Consider the following 12,767-nt stretch of genomic DNA (forward strand, 5'->3'; position numbering starts at 1 on the left):
GCCGCATGTGGCCCCCGGGCCGTAGTTTGAGGACGCCTGGACTACAGAAACAACACCAGTCTCATATTTAAGAGGATTCTGTCTGCCTTGGTTGGCTTCAGACAACTCACTGTAGGTTGATTACATTTATACTGCTTCTCAGCAGAAGCAAAGTTCATAGTTTTGCATGTGATAGCATCTTATCAAGCTATAAGCAATCTGGAAACATAATTTGCATTTATCACGTCTGTTTGCTCTTGGCAGCACAGGAAGGCCTACTTTCTCAAATGCACAGCTGTGCTCAATGAGCACTTTCCAACTTACATATGGGAGTATGCTAGCTCTCTAGAATATGTATTAAAGAAGAGCTGACTTTCTTAAGATCTTAATGGCTATGATATTTTCTAAGCCATGAAAGGTTGCTTGAAAGCTATTAAATAAAACATTTAATAATTATATTAATTTTAAGTACATTTTATTTTGAATAAGTCAAAGAATATCTCTAAGCAAATTTATAATGTGGAGGTCAGCCTTGCCAATATGGAGACTTTATTAAAAAAAAAAAAAATTCAAAGCCTCTGGCAAGAGGTAAAATTGTAAATAATTTTAGGCTTTCTAACAATATATTTATAATTTCTTATAAAACCATAACCCTTGTTTCCTTAAAATATGTTATCTAGTAGGATACTGAACTAGAAAACAGATCATTGAACAAATGACAACTAAAAAACAAATTTTCAGTACAAAATGTTTTTCCACAGATCCAAGAAGATAAAAAAATTATGCCTAGGACCCAAAAAATAGAATGCTAGGGACCCAAGATGAAAAACACACAATGCAAGAGACTAACTAGATCACCTAATTAAAGAACCATAAGCTCACAATAATGTAAGAGAAAAAAATACACACAAAAACTTATAAATAAATGCAGGGTATATAATTAAATTTTAAAAATCAAAATAAAAAGTGGGTACAAAAGGACATAAAAATTTTGTGAATACTGTAACCACTATGTAAATATTGTGTAAACCTTCATATTTTGGTTGCCTCTTTTGGAAGATTTACGGTATTGGTTGTTGTTGTTTTTAATATATATATATATATTTTTTTTATTGATTTCAGAGAAAAAGGGAGAGATAGAAACATCAATGGTGAGAGAGAATCATTGACTGGCTGCCACCTGCACACCCCCTACTGGGGATCAAGCTGGCAACCCGGACATGTGCCCTTAACTGGAATCGAACCTGGAACCCGATGCTCTATCCACTGAACCAAACCAGCTAGGGCATGGTATTGGTTTTTAATCTTAAATTATTTATGAAGAAATTTATCTCCTTCTGAAATGGTAAGTCAAGTAGCATTTCAAGTTTTTTCCTTCCTGGATACAGTTGCTGGAATAGAAAAGTCTTAATCACTGATTTAACCTTTCTATGCTCTAACATAGATTTTTAAATTTAAGCATTTTTCCTTCTACAGAAATCAATTATTGGTAATACATTGTTATTCTCCCTTAGCAAATCAAAGAAGCATTTAATCACACATTATAATACCAAAGAAAACATGATATAATTTAAAAAATTATGTATATGCTATCTCAGGACAATCCATTGACCTTCATTTTCACTAAAAAAAAAAAAAAAAAAAAAGCAAGAGAAAAGGAAGTTTTCATCAGTCTACTCTCTAAAAAAGGGGAAAGGTGGTTATAGAGGCCAACTGAGAAACTAGTTGTCCATCATCTGCTAGAATGTAACTCATGAACTGTTGTCTCCTTCTAATTCCTGTATTTTGTCAGACTCATTGCTTTCTTTGCCCTCTTGATATGTACGAAGCTGTTCCATGAAGCCAGCATTTGGACATATGGAAGGCCTTGCATTTTTCACCAGAGAAAAAGCAGTGGTAAATGAGATTTCTTCAGAATTCATCAGGAAGCCTATTACAATTGCAGCTGCCCTGGAAACCCCTGCATTGCAATGGACTAGAACCACTCCATCCTGCAATAAAAATCAAACAAAACTCTTCATTATTAATTTAAGAAAGGTTATTAAATCAATAGTACATTCTTATACTATTAAAAATTATGAAAAACTAGAGGCCCGGTGCACCTATTCATGCACATTGAAAGGAAATTAATTAGAAGGTTGCCGGCAGGACAGGACTGGGTGAGACAGGCTGGACACACCCTGGAGCCAACCTCGCGTGGTCCCTCCCCCACCAGCTGCACCTGTGGCGGCACTGGGGCTTGAAGGGCATCTGCGAAGTAAGCGGGGTCCCTCTGGCAGGTGGGGGTCCCTTGGCCTGGCCTGCGGGATCGGGCCAAAAACCCGCAGTCTGACATTCCACAAGGGGTCCCGGAGTGCAAAGTTGCTGTCACTCGGCAGCTACTGTGTTGAGCGTCTGCCCCCTGGTGGTCAGTGCACATTATACCTACTGGCCAGTTGGCCAGTCAGCCAGTTGCTTAGCCTTTTATATATACAGACTAGAGGCCCGGTGCATGAAATTCATGCACAGGGGGTGTGTGTCCCTCAGCCCAGCCTGCATCCTTTCCAATCAGGGACGCCTCGAGGGATATCCGACTGCCCGTTTAGGCCCGATCCTACCTGGATCGGGCCTAAACGGGCAGTCGGACATCCTTCTCACAATCCAGGACTACTGGCTCCCAACTGCTTGCCTGCTTGCCTTCCTGATTGCCCCTAACTGCTTCTGCCTGCCAGCCTGATCACCCCCTAACCACTTCCCTGACAGCCTGATTGATGCCTAACTGTTCCCCTGCCAGCCTGTTTGCCCCTAACTGCCCTCCCCTGCAGGCCTGGTCACTCCTAACTGCCCTCCCCTGCAGGCCTGGTCTGCCCCAACTGCTCTCCCCTGCAGGCCTGGGTCCCCCCAACTGCAGGCCCAGTTGCCCCCAACTTCCCTCCTCTGCCGGCCTGGTCACCCCTAACTGCCCTCCCCCACAGGCTTGATTGCCCCCAACTGCCCTCCCTTGCAGGCCTGGTCCCTCCCAACTGCTCTCCCCTGCTGGCCTGATCGCCCACAACTGCCCTCCCTTGCAGACCTGGTCCCTCCCAACTGCCCTCCCCTGCTGGCCATCTTGTGTCCACATGGGGGCAGCCATCTTTGACCACATGGGGGCAGCCATCTTTGGTGTGTTGGAGTGATGGTCAATTTGCATATTACTCTTTTATTAGATAGGATAGTCATCCTATCAATTTATTCAATTATCAAAATACAATTCATTGTAAGGAAAGAATGGAAAAACTAATCAATCGATCAACCAACACCTCCTCTTTCCAACTGCTAGGATTGAAGTGCTTTGATGAGGTCTTTGGAATTCTGAAATGGTATCCTTTGTTAAACTGAAATAATCCAGTAAAGTACACATAAAAGCCTAATGAAGAAAACATAATCATAAACTAAACAGAAAGCCTGAGATATTCCATGTACACATAGTGTTCCCATAAAGATAGTGGCATTAGTTTGGCAATCTCTGTGTAAAATGATCAGTAAGGAAAACAATTTTCCACCTTTAGATATATTCTGGAGGAAAGTTGGACAGCAGTCTGGTGATTGGGGGGGTTGAGGTGTAGGAGGATATAGGGGGGATAAAAGGTGATGGAAAAAATTTAAAAAAATAAGCTAAACTTATGATGTAGTAAAATGATACAAATAGCTCATGACAATGTGAAGTAGAAAAGGTAACTAGACACCAGCATGAGGTCAATAAATAAATAACGTTTCAGGTAACTTGAAAATGATACTTTGCAAGTGAAAAGAGACACAGTGTAAGACCAATGCTGATGGGGGTAATATTGCATTAATAATGAATGTGATAGATCTGATGGAACGCCACTGATACAGGTTGGCTTGTTTCAGGCTTTTAAAAAGTTAATGTTCTGGATGAAATGTAGTAAACTGTGGGACACACTACAGAACTAGACATTTTAGTTACTTAATTTCCTGATTCTTCTTTTGGTAAAAGATTGAAACAGAGGAAGGGGAAAAAAACAAAACTTAGAACTAAAAACTCTACCCAAAGCATATATTAGCAATACTATGTTTATAGCTTATTGACTTATTTTACTTTTGCAAGGCAGTTTTCTTAGATTCATAAATCTGTTGCAAAATTCTTTTCCTAGATCTGTTGTAACAAATTTGCAAGTGCATCTCATTTCAAGAAATCCAAGTGATCCACAACAAAATTAGTTAACATTCTGAAAATCCTCATATCAAAAAGACAATTTCAATTTTTTCTTATCCTATATAATAAAAGGCTAATATGCAAATCGACCGAACGGCGGAACGACTGGTCACTATGATGCGCACTGACACCAGGGGGAAGACGCTCAGTGCAGGAGCTGCCCCCTGGTGGTCAGTGCGCTCCCACAGGGGGAGCACCACTCAGCCAGAAGCTGGGTTCACAGGCTGGCGAGTGCAGCGGCAGTGGCAGGAGCCTCTCCCACCTCTGTGGCAGCGCTAAGGATGTCCGACTGATGGCTGAGGCCCGCTACCCAAGGGCTTCTGGACTGTGAGAGAGCACAGGCCGGGCTGAGGAACCCCTCAATCCCAGTGCATGAATTTCATGCACCGGACCTCTAGTATATATATATTTTGAGTCATTTCCGGATATTAACTTTTTGTACAAGAAAAGCAAAACACAAATACTCACTATACACATATGAAACTTTTCTCATTTTGTACAATAGTTCATTCTGATGAGACTGAAGATATTTTAAAATCATAGTATAATATCTGATGAAAACTTTCAAATGAACTTCTTTTTTAAAAATATGTTTTTATTGATTTGAGAGAGAGAAAGGAAGGGAGAGAAGGGAGAAAGGGATGGAGAAAAGGCAGAAAGGAGATCATTAGACAAAATTCAATTAAACTGGCTTCTAATGTTAACTGTCATTAATAATCAGGTGTTCCTGGAGAGTTAACTTTTTTCTGTAAGTGCTTCTACATTCCCATCTACTTATCTCCCATAAAGTTTGTAAGAATTACATGCTGATTAAAAATGATGTCATTTCAGTCTAATTATGGGTAACGGCCAAAGCAGAAGCCCGGCATGTCAGCGTGTTGACTTGGATCCAGTATACAAGATTGAAGTATTATACCATCAGTTGGTCTTCTACTATAGTCAGAGACCCAATGAACAGCTTCTTATCAACTTTTCATACAATCTCAGAAAAGCAATACCCATTCAGTCCTTAGAGCACCCTAAAATTCTACTGTTAAAATGCACAGATTCACAATCCCTACTCTGGCCACAAAAATAAATGCATACTAATTTTCATAAATATATTAACAGAACTAGAGCTACCTCTATCCTGCAGTCCACTGATTAGCTTACAACTTGATCAGTGGGCAGGTGGGTTATACACTGTCAGAGGAAATCTAAGTACATATATACACGGGCATAGGAAGAGGGGAAATTAATTTTAAAAATGAATATGTCATTGAGAAAAGAGCAATTAGAGAACTAAATAGTGTAGGAATTCATGAAATATTGTTGGAGAGGAGATTTCATAATGGTTCTTTACATATTCACTACATAAAGAATAAAAACTAAGTAATGGACCCAAATTTTAAAATTTCTGCTTTTGAAGAACTTTGGATCAAAACAAAACTTACCTTCATTTTTGCTTGTTCAATAAATTCAAAACATTCTGGAAAATAAGACAGGATATTGGTTTCGGGCAGATCCAGTATAGAAATGCTCTTATATATAAAGTCACTGAGGAAAGCATTTTCAACTCCATATGCAACATTGAGAATATGAGTCACCTTAAAGATAAAAAAATAAAGGATGATTTTAAAAAATTCTCATGAAGTAGATTAATTAAAAAGAAGCTGGGATGTTGAGATCTGTAACAAGAACACACAATTTAAGCATGATGCGTACGTAAATAATATTTCCTCAAGAAAGCCTGATCTGATGCTTCATCCCTCACTGAGGCGCTATTTCTATATATTTCCATAGCACTCTCTACTTTTCCTATTATAACCCTTACTCCTTAGAGATTGTTTGTCTCCTTCATTGTATTAGAAACTCCACCAGGAGTTTAACTTACTCGCTATTGTTATTATCTTAAATTTAAATTCTTTACTGTTTAAAGTATTACATGAGTCTCCTATTTCCCCATTGACGTCTCCCCCGCCACCACCATTCCCAAATATATTCTTATTGATTTCAGAGAGGAAACATCAATGATGAGAGAGAATCATTGATCGGCTGCCTCCTGCAAGCCCCCTGCTAGGGATTGAGCCCGCAACACAGGCATGTGCCCTTGACCGGAATCAAACGCAGCACCCTTCAGTCCACAGGCTCTATCCACTGAGCCAAACTGGCAAGGGCACTTATTCACTATTATAAGTAAGCATTGTGAATGAGCAGTGACCTTGGCACAGAAAGTACTTAAAATATTTGTTTAATAAGTCTATGGATGTCCATATAAAAAACTTAAGGGAAGTGTGTCAGCAGCACAAACTTCCCTTTTGATAATTATTTCCTCTTTGTAAGTACATGGTTCTCCAGTGTGGATGCACATTAGAATCACCTGGTGAGCTTTTAAAACTATCAAACCCAAAGGCTCTGATGAATTAGTGTGGGTGAAAAATAGGATGGCTATGGAAGATTTTCTTTCAAATGGTGCACATAAGCAACCTCCTACTCCATATATGCATTCAAGCTCTTTCCTAGAGCCCACCAAGCATATGGAAAGAGCCATGGAAAGTCCTTTAAGAGAATCCAAAGGATACATAGACAAGAAAAATGAGTCACTGTTTCTTGTCATAACATGCTTCTCATTGTATTTATTATTTCTTAGCATATGTCTTAGTTTTTTAAAAAAATATTTTTATTGATTTCAGAGAGGAAGGGAGAGAGGTAGAAATATCAATGATGAGAATCACTGATTAGCTGCCTCCTCCATACCCCTTACTGGGGATCAAGCCCAAAACCCAGGCATGTGCCCTGACTGGGAATCTAACCATGACTTCCTGGTTCATAGGTCGACACTCAACCACTGAGCCACACTAGCCAAGCTGCATCTTAGTTTCAGAGAGGAAAGGAGAGGGAGAGGTAGAAACATCAATGATGAGAATCATTGATCAGCGGCCTCCTGCAAGCCCCCTATTGGGAAATCGAACCTGACACCCAAGCACGTGCCCTGACCAAGAATCGAACCATGACCTCCTGGTTCATGGGTCAATGCTCAACTACTGAGCAACACCGGCCAGGCAAGAGCAACGATTTTTACTGGAAGGTGGAACAAAGTCATTTGGAAGAGGCAGGGAGTATCCAAAAGAATGCAACCCTGCCTCTCACCCATGAAGTAAATGAGTGCTAGGCTCCTTTCTAGGTTCAGGAGACACAGAAATGAGCAAGGACTAAGATCCTTGCTCTTAAAATCAGATTTTGAGATGAAAATACATTCTCTGAAAGAATTCAAATGAGGCAATGCAGCGAGTTGGGAGTCAGCAACATGAGTCAGGGTAGGCCTTTCTGAAGGTATTACTTTTCAACTGAGACCTTAGGACACAGTAGGCCAGACTTAGATCAGGGCAAGGGGACTGCAAGTTCAGTAATCTATTCCTTCTGGTCCCATAACACTTGGTTCTCCTATAGCTCTTCACACCTCTGCTTTGTATTATTATCCTCAGTAAACATATTTTCCCCTTTTTATACATGGTGCCAGGAAACTTTTTTTTACCTTGTGCTTTTTCAGTGTATCCAGATCATGAGCAGCATCTTGTGACCCTATAAGAAATAAGTCATATCACCTTGAACATGAAAATAATCATCCTGACTTTTTATCCAATTTTTGCAACAATTCTGTTATTTATTTATTTATTTTAAAAACAACAACTTGGGAGGACCTCATTCCAACTTTCTGAAAGACAATTTGGTGATAGCTATAAAAATACTCATGTTGTATATACTCTTGGACTATGATTTCCCACTTCTAGGAATTTGTCCTAAACGTTCTGGATGTTACAAAGATCAGCTATCAGGATGTCCATCATAGTATTGTTTGTGATACCACAAAAATAAAACAAACAACCCAATAATAGGTTGTTTTTAATCTAGGTTTTTTAAAAAAGCCCAATAATAGGGGTTGGGTTAAATAAAAGATGGTTCAATTGTGTAGTGAAATATATACAGATATTAGGTAGGGCATGGAAATATATTAGGTAATAAAAGCAGGTTACAATATACCATCATCCATTTTTGTAATAACAAAAAATGTGTATGCTTAAAATGGGACACGAAGTATATAGAACAAAATGTTAAAAGTAGGATTACAGGTGATTTTTTCCCTTCTTTCTGCTCATTTGTATTTTTTACAAAAAATATTTGTTTTGAAATTTTTTAAAAAAAGAATATCTTTAAAAAGACTTAGTGCCAGCTGGTTTGGGAACACCAGTAGATTAAAGCAAGCACTGCGGGTCTATAGAGTTCCACCCACATTCTGTGCACCGCTAGCGCTGTGCCCTTTTACAGTTTCTTCCTGTCAAAGTTTGCGTTCCAGATTTCCCACACTTGGAAGATGACTCTAGTTAATAAGCAAATTCTTACAAGTGAATAACTAGTTAAAATAAAGTGAAAAAAATACAATGAAAAAATAGGATATTTATTATTCAAGTATTTTACTTTCCTGAATTAGGTTTTATTTCCATAAACAATGTTTTTCTTACCTTACCTATCTGGGAAATCTGCCAGCTTCTATGACATGGTTTTAGGTAGCTGAAAGGCCAGTAAGTGGGCTGGTTGGTCAATATTCTCTTGGTAATACAAAGCTCACAGGCTCCTCACTGAGCTTTATTTTGCTTAAAAGTTAGCCTATCAAAATATTAACATTTGTTAAAGCTGAATGGTAGATACACAATTGCCTGTTATAATATTGTCTGAAATTTTCTATGCATTTGAAATACTCCATAATTAAAAAAATTCTCAGCTTTCTATCAGAAGTCCTTACCATCTCCAGAGAGGGGACATGGGGTCAAAAAAATTAATTGAAATTTGATGGTTTAACATGTATTCATTTTTTAAATCATAATTCTACTTTGACAAGTCCTTACCAAAAAAAAAAAAAAAAAAAAAAAAGAAACATGCAATAGAAATTCTTCCCTATTTTCACCCTAAACTGTCATTATTATATTTATAAAAGCTGGATACTTTGATCATTTCCATTACACACACACACCCACCCACCCACCCACACACCAAAAGGAACAGGTCTATTATACTTTAGAGTTGTCTGCCATATTTTGAAAGTGACTTCCAGAATATGAATATGTTGATACGAATTTAGTATTCTTTTTTAAAATATTTTTTTATTGATTTCAGAGAGAAAGTGAATGTGGGTGAGATAGAAACATCAATGATGAGAGAGAATCATTGATTGGCTGCCTCCTGCATGCCCCACACTGGGGATGGAGCCTGCAACCTGGGCATATGCCCTGATTGGGAACTGAACCAGTGACTCTTCAGTGCTGGACTAACTGAGCCACACCAGCTAGGATAAAATTTTCTACTTTTACAAATGAAGTTCAACTGAAGAAAAGTCCTTGTTGTAAAAATATAATCTGCAAACCCTACAACAAAAATTCTCACTAACATCTTTTAGCAGCCTGACAGATAGTTCAAGGCCTATATGAGATTTTTGAAAGGTAGAAGCTTGTTTGAATTTATGAACTAACTGAAAAAGACAGATTATATTTTTAAAAGACAGAATATATTTTAAACTTATATTTTAGAAAGATAGATTATATTTTATATAAATATATGTATTATATTTAGCCCTCCATTGTCTTTACTCTCCATCAAAAACAAAAGTTAATTGGCATGTAGTGCTGGGTTGGAGTTGTGTGGTTTTGAAGAGGTGAAAGAAGCTGTTGGAGGCAACCTAGAAACAACCCCCATCTCCAGAAAGAAACCTAGTCTGGTCCGAAACAGCCCCTGCATCATTCATGTGGAAGAACTTTAGATGTAACCATCCAAGGTCCTTCAGGAATAAGGCACTTGTAACTAAGCAGGAAAAGGTCCCTCTTCCTCTCAGAAGAAAGGAGGTTGTGCCTGATGAAAAGATCCCATTTCCTGGTTCAGAGAGGGGACCAAATAAGGACCAGATTCACAAGCCCCTCCGGAACTCTCCCAGAGTCCTGGGAAGGATCCCAATGCCAATATGAAAACACTACCTTGATCAGCTCACTTGGGATACGTCTAGATAAAAAGTAATAATAAGCAAAATTTAAAATTCTCCAATAATTTTATTTTATTTTTTTAAAATATATTTTATTGATATTTTACAGAGAGGAAGGGAGAGGGAGAGTTAGAAACATGGATGAGAGAGAAACATCGATCAGCTGCCTCCTGCACACCCCCTACTGGGGATGTGCCCGTAACCAAGGTACATGCCCTTGACTAGAATCAAACCTGGGACCCTTCAGTCCACAGGCCGGCGCTCTATCCACTGAGCCAAACCAGCTAGGGCTCTCCAATAATTTTAAACCATTATTACTACAATGGAAGCCAAATAACTGAAAAATGTGCCTGGATATATATCCTTTCCTAGGTGTGCAAGTCCTGGGTGAAGTTTCCAGACTAGCTAGATAAACCCCCTTAATTTTTCACTACTGCAGAAACTAGCTGGAGATATTTATTTGGTGAACTTAAAGATAGCTCATGTAACAATTCATATAATACACAACACAATCACAACTCATTGGTTTCAAAAATCTTTCACACACACATACACACAGAACACAAAAGCCCTTTTACAACAACCTCAGAACAACCCTATGAGATAAGCAGATACTGTTACTTCAGCTTTACAGATGGCCTTTAGGAGGACCAGAGAGGAAAAATGACTTGCACTAGTTCATCTAGTTAAGTTAGAGGCACAGCGGAGCTGCAAACCTGGACTCCCTGAGGGAGTCTATATGTTCACAGAGAGCAGGAGTCAATCAGACTTGAGCTTGATGTCCAGTTATGAAATACTGGTGTTTTAACCTTGTGCAAATTACTTAACTGATCTTAAATCCAGTTCCCATCTGAAAAATGGAGCTGATGATCACTACTTCAGAGTTTTTAAAAGGAGTGAGATGCTGTGTGTATTTGGCTATTTCTGACTCCCAGTCCAGTGTTTTCACTCAAGAATGGCTTGGCTGCATAAATACTGACAAATTATTCATCTTTCCAATTCTTAATTTCTCTACTCATAAATGGAAAAGAATTCAAACTAACTTGAAAAAATTGTTGACTATTTTTTTAAGACTGCTGTACCATAGTCTTGCCAAGCTAACAAGTTTATACATTTATAACTGTGCTTCGTTTGCTATTTGTGGACTAATCTTTGTATAGAAAAATCAGTATTTTCTGTAATACAAAAAGTCATAAAACCATCAGACTCATAGCTATAAAATAAAGTTCACCTTTTCCTTAACATTCTATAAACAGCCACCATGGACAGATGTGGTCACAGGAAGCATGTCTTCCTTACGGTTTGTAACAGCAGAACAGGCAAACAAGCACTTGACTATTTCAAGTACTATTCTATAACTTTAAATTGAAACTTGAAGTTTTTCCTAATAAAAGCATTCTTTTTCATTTGATTTTTAAAAACTATATCCTTTTATAATAACACCCCTACATTAATGTGTTATTCTCCAGAGTTAGAAAAACAGGAAGAAACTTTTCCTAAAATTCAAATACCAGGTGCTATGTGCTACTAGGATCTATACTTTCTATGGGGTCAGAAACTTCTCTAGCTAGCTGATGGAAGTCCCATGTCCAAAAAAGGAAACATTTTATCTTTTTCGGCAGGACAGCTGATAATACAAACTATTAATATAATAAGGTAAATAATGATAAAATAATATGATCAAAGGACTCAATGACAAATCGATATACTCACCCACGAGCAACCATGGCTTAATAACGCCAACTTGCAGGTCCAAGCTAAGATCCTGCACATAACCACAACCACCCCCACTGCTCGGCTCTACTTCTTCCACAACATGAATTCTGGCATCTTTCCATGTTTCTATAATTTTCTTTCCAGTTAGCGTTGTCACCCTGGTGCATTGCTTCCTGAGATTATTCCGGGAGAATGCTTTAATTTCCTGGTTAAGGGAGTGCATTACATGAGCAGTGACTAGGAACAAATACAAGCAAACCCAGCCAGCACAGAAAAGGGCTGAACTTCTTGGCCCGTAGTGCTCAGGTAACAAATGCAGCCCCAGGAGCGCACAGCCTTCCAGGTGACAACAGCAGCAACACCCGGGCGACAGAGACTTCCGGCTCCTCCTTCCCTCCTCCCCCCCTCCTCCCCCCCCCACCCCGCGCCTCAATGTAAGACAAACTTTGATTGGCCTTTGAGAAGCGGGCGCCAATTGGATGCCCTTGGGCCAACGGAAAGCCTGCGTTTTCCTTGTAGGTTCAAGGAATCCGCTAGTGTTTTCTGTCTACTGCTGTTTAAATCTAGCTTTATTTTCACGCAGAATGGTAAAATATAAGACTTAATTGGAGAGAGGGATGGTATTTCGAGCTCTTTAAAAGCAGTGATTTTCTATCTAGGTGGGCGGGTGTCACTTGTAGTGAATGATATGGGTTGACCTGGGTATTGCGCTCTGCTTTATAGTGCAAACCTCCCTGCTTCGAAGAGCCTTTCCCGCCCGCCTGCTTTTAGGCTAATCCAGGGGGGCTACAGCAGACATTCAAAGTTGTTTCTCACTTTCTGCCCTTCATACTTCCTCTTGTTGCTGTTACTGCCCAGAGGAACGTTTAC

General features: G+C 39.1%; 1 protein-coding gene across 1 annotated transcript; it reads right to left on the bottom strand.

The window, feature by feature from the left end:
* Positions 1-1,093: 1,093 nt before the first annotated feature.
* DUSP19 (dual specificity phosphatase 19) lies at positions 1,094-12,310 on the bottom strand. The gene is made up of 4 exons (XM_080667732.1): positions 11,895-12,310; positions 7,689-7,735; positions 5,608-5,760; positions 1,094-1,970 (listed from the first exon to the last, which is right to left on the bottom strand). The coding sequence occupies exons 1-4, from the start codon at positions 12,118-12,120 to the stop codon at positions 1,731-1,733; spliced, it is 666 nt and encodes a 221-aa protein (XP_080523858.1). The 5' UTR covers positions 12,121-12,310; the 3' UTR covers positions 1,094-1,730.
* Positions 12,311-12,767: the final 457 nt, after the last annotated feature.

Source organism: Plecotus auritus, assembly GCF_963455305.1.
Source record: "Plecotus auritus genome assembly, chromosome: 5".
Lineage (NCBI taxonomy): Eukaryota > Metazoa > Chordata > Mammalia > Chiroptera > Vespertilionidae > Plecotus > Plecotus auritus.